Source organism: Excalfactoria chinensis, chromosome 8, assembly GCF_039878825.1.
Source record: "Excalfactoria chinensis isolate bCotChi1 chromosome 8, bCotChi1.hap2, whole genome shotgun sequence".
Classification (NCBI taxonomy): domain Eukaryota; kingdom Metazoa; phylum Chordata; class Aves; order Galliformes; family Phasianidae; genus Excalfactoria; species Excalfactoria chinensis.
Window position 1 is genome coordinate 14,359,154 of NC_092832.1, and position 13,548 is coordinate 14,372,701.

The 13,548-nt window shown below is 42.9% G+C and overlaps 1 protein-coding gene across 4 annotated transcripts in view; it reads right to left on the minus strand.

Annotated features, from left to right (window-relative positions):
• Positions 1–558: 558 nt before the first annotated feature.
• C8H1orf21 (chromosome 8 C1orf21 homolog) overlaps positions 559–13,548 on the minus strand; it is a 71,121-nt gene continuing 58,131 nt past the window's right edge. For all 4 annotated transcript variants that reach the window (XM_072342922.1, XM_072342919.1, XM_072342920.1 and 1 more), the window contains exons 4-6: positions 5,610–5,686; positions 3,117–3,177; positions 559–1,306 (exon numbers count right to left, since the gene is read on the minus strand). In XM_072342922.1, the coding sequence (XP_072199023.1) occupies positions 1,268–1,306; positions 3,117–3,177; positions 5,610–5,686 (177 nt within the window). In that variant the 3' untranslated portion in view covers positions 559–1,267. The remainder of the gene's footprint in view (positions 1,307–3,116; positions 3,178–5,609; positions 5,687–13,548) is intronic.

Below are 13,548 nucleotides of genomic sequence, written 5' to 3' on the forward strand. Positions count from 1 at the left end.
AGGACCTGCGTAGACCTTATTATGGCCTTCCAATACCCACAGGAAAGCTGGAGTGCAATTCCTGCTAGGGAGTGTAATGATGGGATGAGGAACAAGAGCTTTAAACCAAAAGAGGGGAAGATCTAGATTAGCTAGTGGGAAGGAATTCTTAATTCAGAGGATGGTGAGGCCCTGAGGCTGCCCAGAGGAATGGAGGTGCCCAGGGCCAGGCTGGATGGGGCCTTCTGGTTGGAGGCGTCCCTGTCCTAGAAAGCTTCTAAGCAGAGCTAGTGCTGTCAAAGTGGGATATTTACCATATTGGCACAGGTAACAATCTCCCTTCAAGGATACGTACAAAAGTTGTCTTTTTTCCACTTCTTTAAGGGTTGTGACAGTATTTGTTAAAAACATGGCATCTGCTTTTGAGAAGACAGCATCCCCTCCGTATCACCTGGAAAAATAAACCATATATGAGATGCAGCAGATACACCCCGTTGGCACAGCACTGGTTTTGCCTTCCCTGCCTCCGGGCTCTCAGAACATGAACGTCACATGAATGGGAAAAGACAAGGATACATAAAAACAGTAAAATGTTTATTTTCTTAGAAAAAAAGAGATTCAAAATGATTGTGATCACACTCCCATTCTCAGCAAAGCCAATACTGCAAGCTTAGTCCTTGATTAAGATACCTATTAAATGAAACTCTTTTCCTCTTAAAATACAAATTCCTGCTCCTGCATCACTTCCAGCATTTCAGTGATAACATGCTTTTAATGGATAATAAGTTTCTCAGCTTCTTCGCAGCAGAGAAACAAGGCCAGCCATGGCAAAACATCCCATCTCCAAAGCTTGAAATCACCAGCATGAATAAGCACTCCGGCCACACGCCGACTGACAGACAGCATAAGGGTGTTTCTCAGATGCTTGAATGTTCACTTATAGAAGCTGTGTAACACTACCTCATCTGATAGAAAACAGGCCAGAGGCCTTAGTAAAATCAACACCGTCTTTTGGATTAACTTTAAGGATTTGCTGCATATCTGGACACAGAGAAAGTGAAAAGTTGCAACAAGTTTTAACTAGCAGCAACAAAAATAGTTCCATATGAGTTCTTAGCAATATTCCTCATCTGTTCATTATGAAACACTGTAACTGAATGGAGCATATAATGTGGAAATGATCTTCTTTTATGTAGTGCTGTTCGCTCTAGGAGACTTCCAAAAGGTCTCAACTGGGTTGTAATCTATTTACACAGTAGTATTCCTGGTTTGTTTGGCAGAATTGGCACTATGTGACATCCTCCTCTTCTGAACAATAATCACGACCCTGCAAGGAAAAAAGCCAGGCATGAGGTTAATGGCTCACTGAGATAGCAAGCAACAAATGGTACTTAAAGACCATGCGTTTCGGGTCTGTAAATGTTCAGAGCTGGGCAGAAAGCTGAAAATCAGGGAATGACGTTTGCACGACTCCTACAGCCATTTCATGACTAATTGTGAGGGCAGCAAGATGCTAGAACAGGTTTCTCATGATCATTTACTGCTCCACAGGCAGCACTCAGAAAAAGCAGTCATTTTTGAGATCTTCATTTGTGATGGCCGTCATCAAGATGCTAAATAAAGTATGTTTTCCAACTTGGTTGTTGACACTTCTTTTATTCCACACCTTCCCAAAAGCCCTGATGGGACAGAACCTGAAGAATATTCAAGTTTAAGGCCTTGAGCCTGCAATGATTGCACTCAGGAGAAAACTCAATGCAATGGAGACCAGGACTCATATACAAGGATGTAATTTGTCCTTCACAACCACAGACAGTAAGTCACAGACAGGTTTCTCCTACCAGCATGAGAGCAGCAGCTTCCCTCAGGTGCTGCCTATTCCTCCCCTGGGCAGGCACACATCACCATTTATCTGGTGCCACTTGCACCTCCTTGTGGGGTTTTGTGCCTTGGTTTGGTTACACACATCTCCCATATTTATATCCCTGCCTTCTCATCAGGCTTTCTCATGTATTTTATTTCATACATTGTGGCACCCTGCAAAAAGGTCCAGTTCATCCAGCAGAACCAAAATGCAGCTGACTGCCTTCATAGCTCAACATTCAGCACTGAGCTTTATACTGGGATTTATTTCTTCCTATAAATCCTATGGATTTAATTATCATAATTACATCAAGTTCCACGTAAGCAGTTCAGTTCTCACTCCTCTCATAAGGACACACGCTCAAACAGAGGCACTAACAGATGTCTCCCTTCAAATGCCTTACGGTGCTCTGACATGGAATTTTGGTAGGCAGAAGCATCCTGTATTGCGTTTGACATTCTGATTTTTACCTTTGGGTCTTTTATGCAGAAATCAGCTCAGCAATGCCAATACACACAGCTAGGAACAGGGCACATGCTTGGTGCCAACAACTGATGGAATTTCTCTTAGGGAAATTCTCCAGGCCTTTGCATCAAGACTTTTTTTGACCTCTAGGACTCATAAACACTATTTACTTTCAGTTTCCAAGCCATCAGCCTGTGTCCTTTGGATTCCATGCTTGGATTAAAAACATTTTATTTCAGCCAGCCCTTTTTTTTTGCCGAGTCCAAAATACACTTATAATTTTCTCTGTAATCCTTATCACGCTCATGATAAGTCACGTAACTTAGATGATGTCAGCAGCTTGAAATGCACAGGAGCTGCCTGTCTCTTTGACATATAAGACTGTTTATTTCATCTTAATTGGCAGTCCCTGATCTATTCAGTACAGCAGTGTAAGAGCCACAAAGAACACCTGCAAGGATCTGAGAGTGTGATCCAAAGCGAGGAGACGGTCAGCTGCACCTCCAGTGTGGCAGCTGGTGAATGAACGGCATTACTGCCCCAGAACAAACCTAGAAAACAAAACTAACCTGAATTCCAATAACTAGATACAGCCATCAGGTGCTCTGGTATGTAGATTCTGCATTTGACATTACAGAAGGTGATGCTTTACAGAGAAAGCAGCTCAATATTTATAGGATTAGTGCATTTGTTCAAGTCCCTCGGAGAAGCATAGGACACAGATGCTGCAGCAGCGCCCACTTCCTTTCCTCCCCACAGAGCAGGGAAACCTGGATCAAAAGAGGTTTTTTACTTCATAGCTCCTTACCTTTTCAATTTTTTCATCAAGCATTCTGAAGAATTCTTGTTGGCTTTCAGAGATGTGCATGCTGAAAAGCAAAGGCAGAGCATCAGTACCGAAACACACTGACCGAGCTTTAAGTTTTCACCCCACGGAAAAATAAATCACTTCATGCTTTTGCCTTGCAGAAGACGTTCTTGCACTTCATTCTGCATACGCTTGCTAAACTTGGGATGGTAACCAGCACACATGCATTTAGTGAGGGGGTTTTGCATTAATGAATAGGGCTGGAAAAGACCACTTTTGGTTGTCAAACACTTGATGGTGGCACAAAACAATAAGCCCTTCTCCAAAGGGTACCTGTGATCCCAAAATACAGCAAGGGCAGAAACAAAGCGAATGAGTAAAGAGATGAAGTTTAGGATGTGATGCAGACAGTACTTGGGGTATGTCTGCTTTATTTATGCTATGGGGGTGGTAAGAGTCTCTTTCCTAAAATAATAACATTCTTTCTGCAACATGGGGACAGAGCATCCTCTGGAGCTGCAGCTGATAGCCTGGGCATGTGGGGTGCAGAGAAATGCCAGGCATTGAAAGCAGGATGGAAGGAGGGGAGAGGGAGAAGGAATGGGAGACTGAGTGGTGCCAGTGATAAGAGCGATGCCAGGTTGTCTGAAGGACACATAGATCTTGGATCTTTTCCTCCAGCAGTAACAGGGACAAAATGCTTGTATGGAGCAGCAAACCCTGCCATCTGTCCTCTGGGCAGGCAGGTTCCTGGCCCTGAATTGGAGACCCACTCATTCTACATATGATAATTTTTGGAAGCAGATGAAAAATTCCTATGCTTAGAATCCCCAACAGACTGCAGAATTCAATCCCCAAGTGTCACCACTGGATAGAAACAGCTGCTGGCAAAGCCTGCTGCTCTGATGACCAAAACACAGACATTTCTCAGAAGATGGAAGAAGCATGAACACAAGCCCTGGTATGATGCTGGCGCATCTAATTGGTAAGGAGATGCAGGAATTGAGCCCCAGCAGAGACCTCATGGGACATGAAGAGTACATACATCAGGGAGGGAAGACATCCCCACTGAAGCACAGCACACACTGTACTTCATAAGATGGAGAGAACTATAGAAACACTTTTTTGCCTTTGCACCATCATAGATCCAGTTTTTAAAGGGAAAACACTCACTGATGTTGAAGGCTCGCAGCATACTGCACAAAAGAGCAATCCGCAGAGAAAGAGATACTGCCTTAGTGGTGGTCAGCCCTTAAATGGGATCTAGGAGAGATGCAGCCAGGCTCCACCCCTTCCAGTAGCACAGCTGAATTATCTTCACCTGTGCTCTTGCAGCTGACTCATTACTTCCCTCAGGTGGTCAATCAGAGGCTCAGGCTGTGATCAACAGTTTCCCATACAATCAGGAAGCACGTTTTTGTGTTTTCAGATGTTTCGTGCCTGGCTGATGGAACACGTATTACCAAAAAATGGGATTCTGAAAGATGTCAGCTGAGTTGGTTTGCAAGGGCAAGATGCAAGGATGAAGCCCCAAGAAGGTACAGCTATGACCCTGCTGGGAAGGAGCAGGCTGCAGTAACAAAGCACAGCTTTGCTTTGTTCAGTGCTGGTTCTACCCTCACCTACTTGCTGTGAACTTCTTTGCAATTACATCCAAAGCACTTTGTCTCCTTTGTTCGAAAGGTGACTGAATTACACTGTCAGTTCATTAGGAAATTAGTGAAACTGCATACAGTGCACTTGGTATGTGGCAAGTTTAAGTTAATAAGTGACCTGAAGACAGAGCATAAAGAACAGCATTTCTGCTAATGTTCAAATCTCAGCAGCAGAGGTTTCTCACCTCTCTGTTAAGAACCTGATGTATGGCTCCACGCACTGTTATTTTCAATCCAATTAGCGACTAAAACACAATGGTGATTTAGATAAGAAACAAGTAACTACCATCAGTACCAGCCCTGCCATGGGAGTTAAATATTTCATGGCACATGCCATGTGGACTGATCTCAGCCAGGCCAGGGACTGGATCAACTTCCAGCTGCAAATCAGCCTTCATTCCAAGAAACAACCTCACTGTTTGAAATGGAAGGGGTTCTCCCAGGGGTCTGTCAGGCTCTGTGTCTGCTAACCTAGGCTGAGAGCCAGCAAAAACTTCCCTGGGAACTTGGCAGCTAGTTTTCAGGAACACAACTTGACTTCTAGCAATCAGGAACACCGGTACACAAATATATTTGTGTGTAAGCTGTATGAAAAACTGAGAAATAACATGATATGGTATCCCTGTAAGGTGCATCACACACATTTAAGTCCTGCATCTCAGCTGTGCAAGGGACTGAATACTGCAGGAGACTGGTGCCAATATTGCTCTTACCTGTTGAAGTGGGTATGGATTTAGGGCTGCTGGAACCACCAATTGGCTTAGCTAGGCCACAGATACTACTTCAATTCTGCTATTATTTGTATTAAGTTAAAAAAAAAACAAACAACGGAACTTACTTTGCTCTGGGTTGATGTACTAATCCCGGGATCTCTTTATTAGATTTAAGTCTTACACTGGAACTGACACTTTTTTCCTGGAACACACAGAAAACACAAAAGAGATACCATCAGCATTTATCAAGCCAATAAAACATTAAGCATTTCTCATCACAGCGTCACACTCTGCTGCTCCCTGTCACCTGTGCAACCAAGTGAGAAAAGTTCACCAGAAACAAAATTAAAGGCAACACCATTGATGCCACAGCCCTGTGAGATGCAGGGCCATCGTCCTGGGTGGGAAGCTGTAAAACATCCCCTGCAGAAGGACAAAACCCCTCCTGTCTGCATGGTGTGCTTGGGCTAGCTGGTGGGAGGGAGCTGAGTCAAACTTGCAGCCTTCCTGCCAAGCAAATCCATCCCCATCAATTCAGTGACAATTAAGAAAATGCAAACCCAAGAATTAACGCTTCTGTGGGTAATTCTGATTGCTTTGTTTTGTCTTATTTAGTCTTTAGATGTCTGAATCACGCAACGTGATTTTGAAGGGGGCCACTAAATCACCGAACTTTAAAAATAGGCAGGCTGTCTAGCAGTTAATATTTTAATGAACAATTCTACAAGAGCTGTAAACATCAACTGCCTCAGCAAATTTAACACTGTTTAATGCATGTCTTCTAATCCTCCCTAACAGAAAACAGTGCCTTGCATGAAAATAACAGTGAGGGAGAAAGAAACCTCCGTCCCAAGTCACAGCAAACATCCAGCTGCCCCAGGCACAGCCTTCCTTGGATCCTGCATCAGAAAGCCGGAGCAGCAGAACAAGACAGAATCATTTGCTTTAAAACCATTTTATAACTGTGAGAACTGTTGGTGATAGGCAGACAGTCGCACTGGATCATCTTGTAGGTGTTCTCCAACCTTGGTGATCTGTTGATTCTATGATTCTAACTGGGGGTGGCCGACTTACTTACCCAGGAAGAAGGAAACAGACTTTCTGAGTTTACTTGACTTCAACAGTGCAAAGTTTACTCTTTCCCTCCTACTGCTTCTGATAATTAACACTTCCATTATTTATTACTTACAATTCTTCTACCTAATCAGAGAACATGTCACCTCCTCCATCTGCTGTTCAGCAGGAACAAATAAAATGAGGGAGGAGGGAACTGAAAACCAACAGGGCCCCAAATTGGCTTGGCACTTCGTTTTCACTGTTATTTATGGCACTGATAGTTCATCACACTGACCAAAATAAAGGCTTGGACAGAAGCTGATATTCAAAAATAACTTCTCGGAGTATGTTCAAATGGACTATTCGCCCCATACACCTCCCAGATGCTTGGAAGAGAAACTGATTCATCAGAAATGAATGGTTTGGATTCTAACTTAGAGCACAGCCAGACAACCTGGGAGCCATGAGACGTGCATGGCCAGCCCATCCATTTGGCACTCTGCTGCCCCAGGCTCACCTGGGTTGCAGAGGCATTTCTTTCAGTTCAGCCTCATTTTCTCTCTTTTTGAATCATAAGAGTCAGTCGTTAACATTTCATAAGTTAGCATGCATTGGCAGATCTGCAAGTGTTTTTAGCATCTTAATCTGCTGCAAATACAAATTAATATGCTAAATTCAGCCTTTAATCTAGCTCTGCTTTACAAGGATTACTGGAAGGAAATGCATGAAATAATGCCCCTCACCGCCACGTCAAAAATAAACCCTCTAGGATGCTATACTTAGATAGCAGCATTAGGTAGCCTATGGTAAAAATGCTCACACCAGTACATTTAACTCCCCGTTATTTTGTGATTAATCATTATCAAGGTAAATCTGTCAGCAAATCAAGGTGATTTCATTTGACAGATATGTAAATTATTGTTAATTCCTCCATAAAGGATGTGCCATTTCAGAATGTGCAGGATTTTGGGGCATTAACAGATGGTACTGACTGCACTACCAGCTGCTATTAACACAGCAACAGCCACTACTGCCATTATAATTAAATCTCCGTCAGCATTTCTCTCGATGCTTTCAAAGCTACCTCCATTAGCACAGGTACTTCAGGTATTTTCTTAAGGTATCTACAGAAGGATAGAGGTGAGCTGCTAACAGCCTTGCTTCTCAACTCCCTTCACACTCATGGCCATGCACAGGGCTTTGTAATCTGAGGCTGAGAGCAAGATGCTCTCATAAACACCAACATATTTAATGAAGAGACTACATTTTGTTCTGTGTGTTTTTCTCCTTAATTGATGAACCTGGCCAGAAAGAAATCAATTAAAGATGCAATTAGCCATTCTGCCACCTAATGGCTGATCTTCATTAACTGGCAGTTGCATGTTGGGTCTTCAGTTGTTTCTCTCTAAAGTTATGATAGCAAATATGCAACCAAACAGGGGGAAAAGCCACAGAACAGGAGAATTGAATGCCAGCAAAATAAGCCTCTTTGTATCAACACTGTTGAAGTGTGGATGGTGCTGATGCTCAGAGCCCATCTTCCTACTATCTGTGCCATCAGGGATGATGCCCATCACTCTTCCACAGTAAGTCTCTCAACATGCAGATTCTCTCACTGCAGCTCCAATAATGTGGGATATGGAGGAGAGCACACACACACCTACTCAACCTTGTTCAGCAAAGTATGATTTAAAGAACCGATTACAAGGGCTGGAGGGATCTGCTTTTTCCTTGGGTTGGCTTCTTCATTGGATTGGCTTGATTCATTTGATTGGTTTGCACGTTCAGCTGAAAGTAAGATGAGTCAGGGCAGTAAGTAAATTGTAGCTGCTTTTAAAATGCCTCTGAAGAAGCTAAGATCAGGGGTCATTACCAGCAGAAAACCTAATGAGCCAATTATGCTCAGGTCAGGCTGAAGGATCCCAACAAATATGAAAAATCCATCCAAAAACATCAAGTTGAGAAGAAAAAGAAAAGAAAAAAGAAGAAGAGGAAGAAAAGAGCTCCCTCTGGTGAGAGTCAAAGGATTTCTCCTGCAAGATCTAAATACAATTCATGGATGTGGCTCTGGGCAGCCTGGTCTAGTGGTTGGTGACCCTGCACATAGCAGGGGGGTTGAAACTACATGATCATTGTGGTCCTTTTCAAGCCAGGCGTATCTCCAAGCTCTTTCATGCAGATACGCTGCCAAATTTCACACTTCAAGGGGTCCCTTCCAGTAAACCAGAAATGCCATTGCCTGCCAAGTGCCTCTGTTCTGCAACAGGACGATGGCACTGCCCTAAACATCAGGGTTTCCCAGCTCCTCTGGCTTTGGTGGTACTCCAGGATGGAAAGCAGAACAAGGGGAACGTCTACAAGATTTCCAGAGGGAAACAGCCTGCAAAAATAAGTTGAGAGATGAACCCTGAACAACAGCTCTGCAAAGAGACTGAAAACTATCCCTCACCATTCTGTACAGCAGATAGCTTGGGACTGCTTCTGTGCATGAAGGATATTTGCTTAGATTGAGAGACACGCAGAAATACAGCAAAGAAAATGGAGACCTACTCACCAACCTCCTAGTACGGCAGATCTTTAATGGCTTTGGTACATCAGGGTGGTTAAAAGTTTTATCAAGCAAATGAAAAATAGATAGATCAAGTTTTAAAATAAAAACACACTACTGACAACTCACAGACTGGCTCTGGAGGAAACTTTAAGAGGATTTTAGGGCACTTAGCAACAGAAAGCACAACCAACCTTACTTTTGCTCTTTTGCAGGTATGTCAGTCTTTCTGGCTTGTACAGCCACCCTGGCTCAAAGTTATCTTACTGCTTATTAAGCCTGTGTCATTAATTATTCTCTCCCTCTCAACAAGCTTTTTACAGAAATATAGTTTATTTATAGTAAATGTATATATTGCTCATGCCCTCAAATTTTTCATGCGTATCTCCTGAAAGTAGTTTTCCATTGAGTGTAGTAATGTGGAAAGAGCCGGCAGTAAGCAAGAAACGAGGGCATGGCATGAAGTCTGTAGAACATTTATGACCAGGAATAAACAACATAGAGCCTTAGAGGCAATCTGGTGTGTTAAACAACCTGTTTGCATCAGGACACATATCCATCAGTCTGTGCTCCAAGAAGGCACTCCACTGGAATGGCAAGCAGGTTATTGCCACTGCAATTTTTGCAGGGGTTCTTAATGGGATAGGTTTGAAGAGCTTTATGCCCTTCAAAGACATGCAAGAGACCATATCTAGAGAGCCAGATGGGTCATTTTCAGGCTTTTTAAATAGCTGGATGCAAAATTTCTCCTGAGGAGAGACTGGGCTTTGCCAACCTGCTTGCAAAATGTGTCTACACCCACTCTGAAAGGTGTCTTCAATGGCACAGACAAGCACAGCATCCTGAGACCTTCCTGCACAGACAGAACCAGTAAAGAACAATGACAAACACAGCTCTGAATGCTCCCATACACTGCCCCATGGGTGTCCAACCTTTTGGCTTGCCTGTGAGTGAAGAGGAACTGTCCTGGCTGCATACACATAGGTCACTCTGAAAGTAAAGCCTATTTATTTCCATGGAAACTTCAACAGATAGAATGAGCACAGTAGCTCCACTCGATAGGGGCAAATTCCCAGCTACACAACAGTGCTTTCCATCAGTCCCCACTGTCAGCTATGCAGCAATGAAGACGACCCTGCATGCTATGGTTGTGAATACCTGCGACAACAGAGGTGACCAACTGTTGCTGTCACCACTGCTGAAGAACACCACCAACCCCTCACTGTGCCAACATCCACTGCCTGGCCTCCATAAATGTTCATCAACCACTGATGAACTGTCATTTCTCTTACCTCAAGATATTTTTTCCCCTTGTACAACCACAGAGAAACCTAAGGCTCAACTGCAAACACAAATCTCTTCTGTGTTTGTCGCTTGCAAGTCAGCGAGGAGGAAAAACTGAACTAATTAGAAAATATGGTGCAAATCAAGAGGAACAGATAAACCAAACATAAGCAGAAAAAACAGCAGCAAGAAGTAATCCTGACAAGTGCCACAGCAGAAAAATGACAGTAGCACTACTCATCAATAACAGTGTACTTGCAATGGGAAGGTTTTGAGATGCACAGCCTGCAGGGCTGGTTCTCATGCATACAGCAACAGCATCCATACGGAAACCATCTCCATGCATCTCACTACCACACAGGCCATGTGTGGTACCACACCTGGCAAGTTGCAATGAGCATGGGTAAAACTTAGGCTTCAAAGGACTTCATAGCGTGAATATTGTGAAGTTTGATGTATACTATGACACACAAGAAAATTATAGCTGCAAATGGAGCCTGAGTTACAGATCTGTATGATCTTCATTGCTTTGTTTTACTACTAGCACATAGAAGTATTTTTATTTCACAAAGAACACAGCAGCCGGATTGCTTTCTGAGTTTCTAGCCCTTGGAAATAGATTTTGCATGAATTCCCCAAACAAATTTACTTGAGTGATACTGAGAGTAGATATGATATACAGCAGGATGAAAGGCAATCATAGAAGGCTCAAACAGGTTATAAGCTGTTTAAATCAGTAATGGAAGCTGAGTTTTTGTGCTCTTCTCATCTTACCTGGAAGAAGAGCAGATAAGTGTGTCTCCTGGGTGTTAGCAAAAAGGAGCACCAACAGAGTAAACAGATTCCATCCAGGATGATTAAGAAGTAGCTTGGGATACCCACAATACTGCAGACTAGAAGAAGATATCCAAGCCAATACTGGATATAAAAACTCCATTAAAAACATCTTACAGGCCTGGAAATACTGATGTCCAACAGATATTGACTGTTGTACTAAATGATCTCAGTGTTTTTCTTTCCAGCCTTAATGATTGTGTGACTGAATAACTGTAATGCAGTAATGGAGTGATTGTGTGCCTGATAAGCCCTTTACTGTCCCATCTGATTTTGAAGTGCCCACCATCTCACTTTCTGCATTATTTCTTCCCAAGTCTCACAGGTAGGTGAGGGCACAGAAAAGACACAAAATGAGTTCTGCCCTCTTTTGTCAGAAAGTTGTACATCTTTTCTCCAGGAAAACACCATAATGAAACTCTGCAAGCTCTGTCATCTGAAAGCTTCCCCATAGTCTCAGCCAGCACTAAAGGAAGACATTGCAAAGTATTGTCTAATTGCACCACCTGAGGGCACATAACTACTTCAAGAATTCTTGTCTGATCCATTCTCCAAACTCCAGTCCTGTGGGCTTTCTCAACAGCCTGTCTTCAACTGTGCAACCTCTCTGAACCAGCATCTGTCCTAATAATCAACTTAAATCTTTGCCCAGTGTCTTCTGGCATCTCTCTGTGGTCATGGAAGAAAGCTGACTGTCCTGTCTTTAAAGCAACCTTTTCTGTACCAAGTGACTTGCATTTTCCTTCTGTATTTGCAGGCTAAACAAATCAATTCATTCCATCTTCCATTACAGATTATGTTTCCTAAGCCTCCTATTCTTGTCACTTCCCTCTGGGCTCTTCCCCATCTGCCTACATCTTTTGTACAGAGTTTGCCTCTCATTTTGGTCACAGCATTTAAAGCCTTACTGAAGTCAGGATGTATCACGTGTATTGCCACATCAGAGAGCAAGAGAAGCTCTTGTTTTTGATGTGGCATCTCAAACCAGTGAGGTTAACCTCCCACATTCAGAGATGGAGTTTCTCCGCAGGCAGCAGCCCTGTCTGAGACTCATAAGCAAATGGACAGAAATTGCATACAGCTCCATCATTGTTATTCATGTATCATATTTATATATCAGAAAGCCCAAGGTAAATAAATGATCCAGAAGAAATAAACTGAGCTTGAAGTTTCTAATGGGTACATAAGATGGGCAGTGCACTGCTCAACATCTCTCTTAAGCCAAAGAGAGGCTAAGAGTCATCTGTCTTCCTGCCTCAACCCTTGGATTGCTAAAACCAAACCAGAACAATAATGCAGAAAAAGAATGGTCCCAGTGTAAAATATCTGCACATTCCATGACTCGTGGCCCAGCAGATCTTCCTAAAATTAACAAAAATCACACGCAACCAAAAACCACATCATCCTCCATTTCTCTATTTCTAATCAAAACCAGCTTTCAAAGTCCGCAACTTGACTTTCACCCATTTCCAGAAGCCACGTTTTAACAGTTTTCAAGCCACAGAAGTGCACAAAAGAAAAGTACCTCTATAATTTAATAGGGTTTTCCCATCACAAGAATGTTCAGAAAATGCCATGCTGCCACATTACTACCAATAGGTGCAGTACTGCCAAACGGGAAAGCTTTCTGCCTGAGACAGAAGCACGCTCCAATATACATTCATAGGAATGGTACTTAGAAATGGGAGAACACAAGGGCTTAGTACAAAAATAGTCTCATTTTTCACGGCGTGTTGCAGTTTTATCAATTACTTCCCTACACTTAATTAACTCCTTGTTTCATCTTAATGTGATAATGAAAACTTTAATTCAAATCATAATACTGCATCAATGATCCTGACAGCAGAAATAGACTTTATTAAAGTCACCAAAGCCCCATAATCCCTCTGTGTTTTTGTTAGGATGAGCCAAATACAAGCATAGCAGCTGCAACAAGCCAGGAACGTTTCCTGATTGCTACTGAGGACATTAATAAATAAAATCTACTTTGCAATCACAGTGAGTACACTGATGAGTATTTCTCACCTGCTCATGTCTGTGGCAAAACAAAAAGCAGCCAAGACTCGGCTGTTGGAGCTGCCTGCAGGTTACTTATACGTGTTCAACCAGCAGCCACAGAAGGTCTTTCATTCTGTGTGATGAACTCACAACTTCTGAACAGCCCACCACAGAATGTAATCCTTCCTCAACTTTCCTCTAGAGAGGGCAGCCCTGGAAAAAGGTATGTGTTGCAAGCTGCCAGAATCTAACAAGTATTCGTACATCAGCAGCACGCTCAGCCTTCAACAAGCATGCTTATCTACCCCAGCAGGAACACTGCCTGTGTATCAGAATGGCTGGGT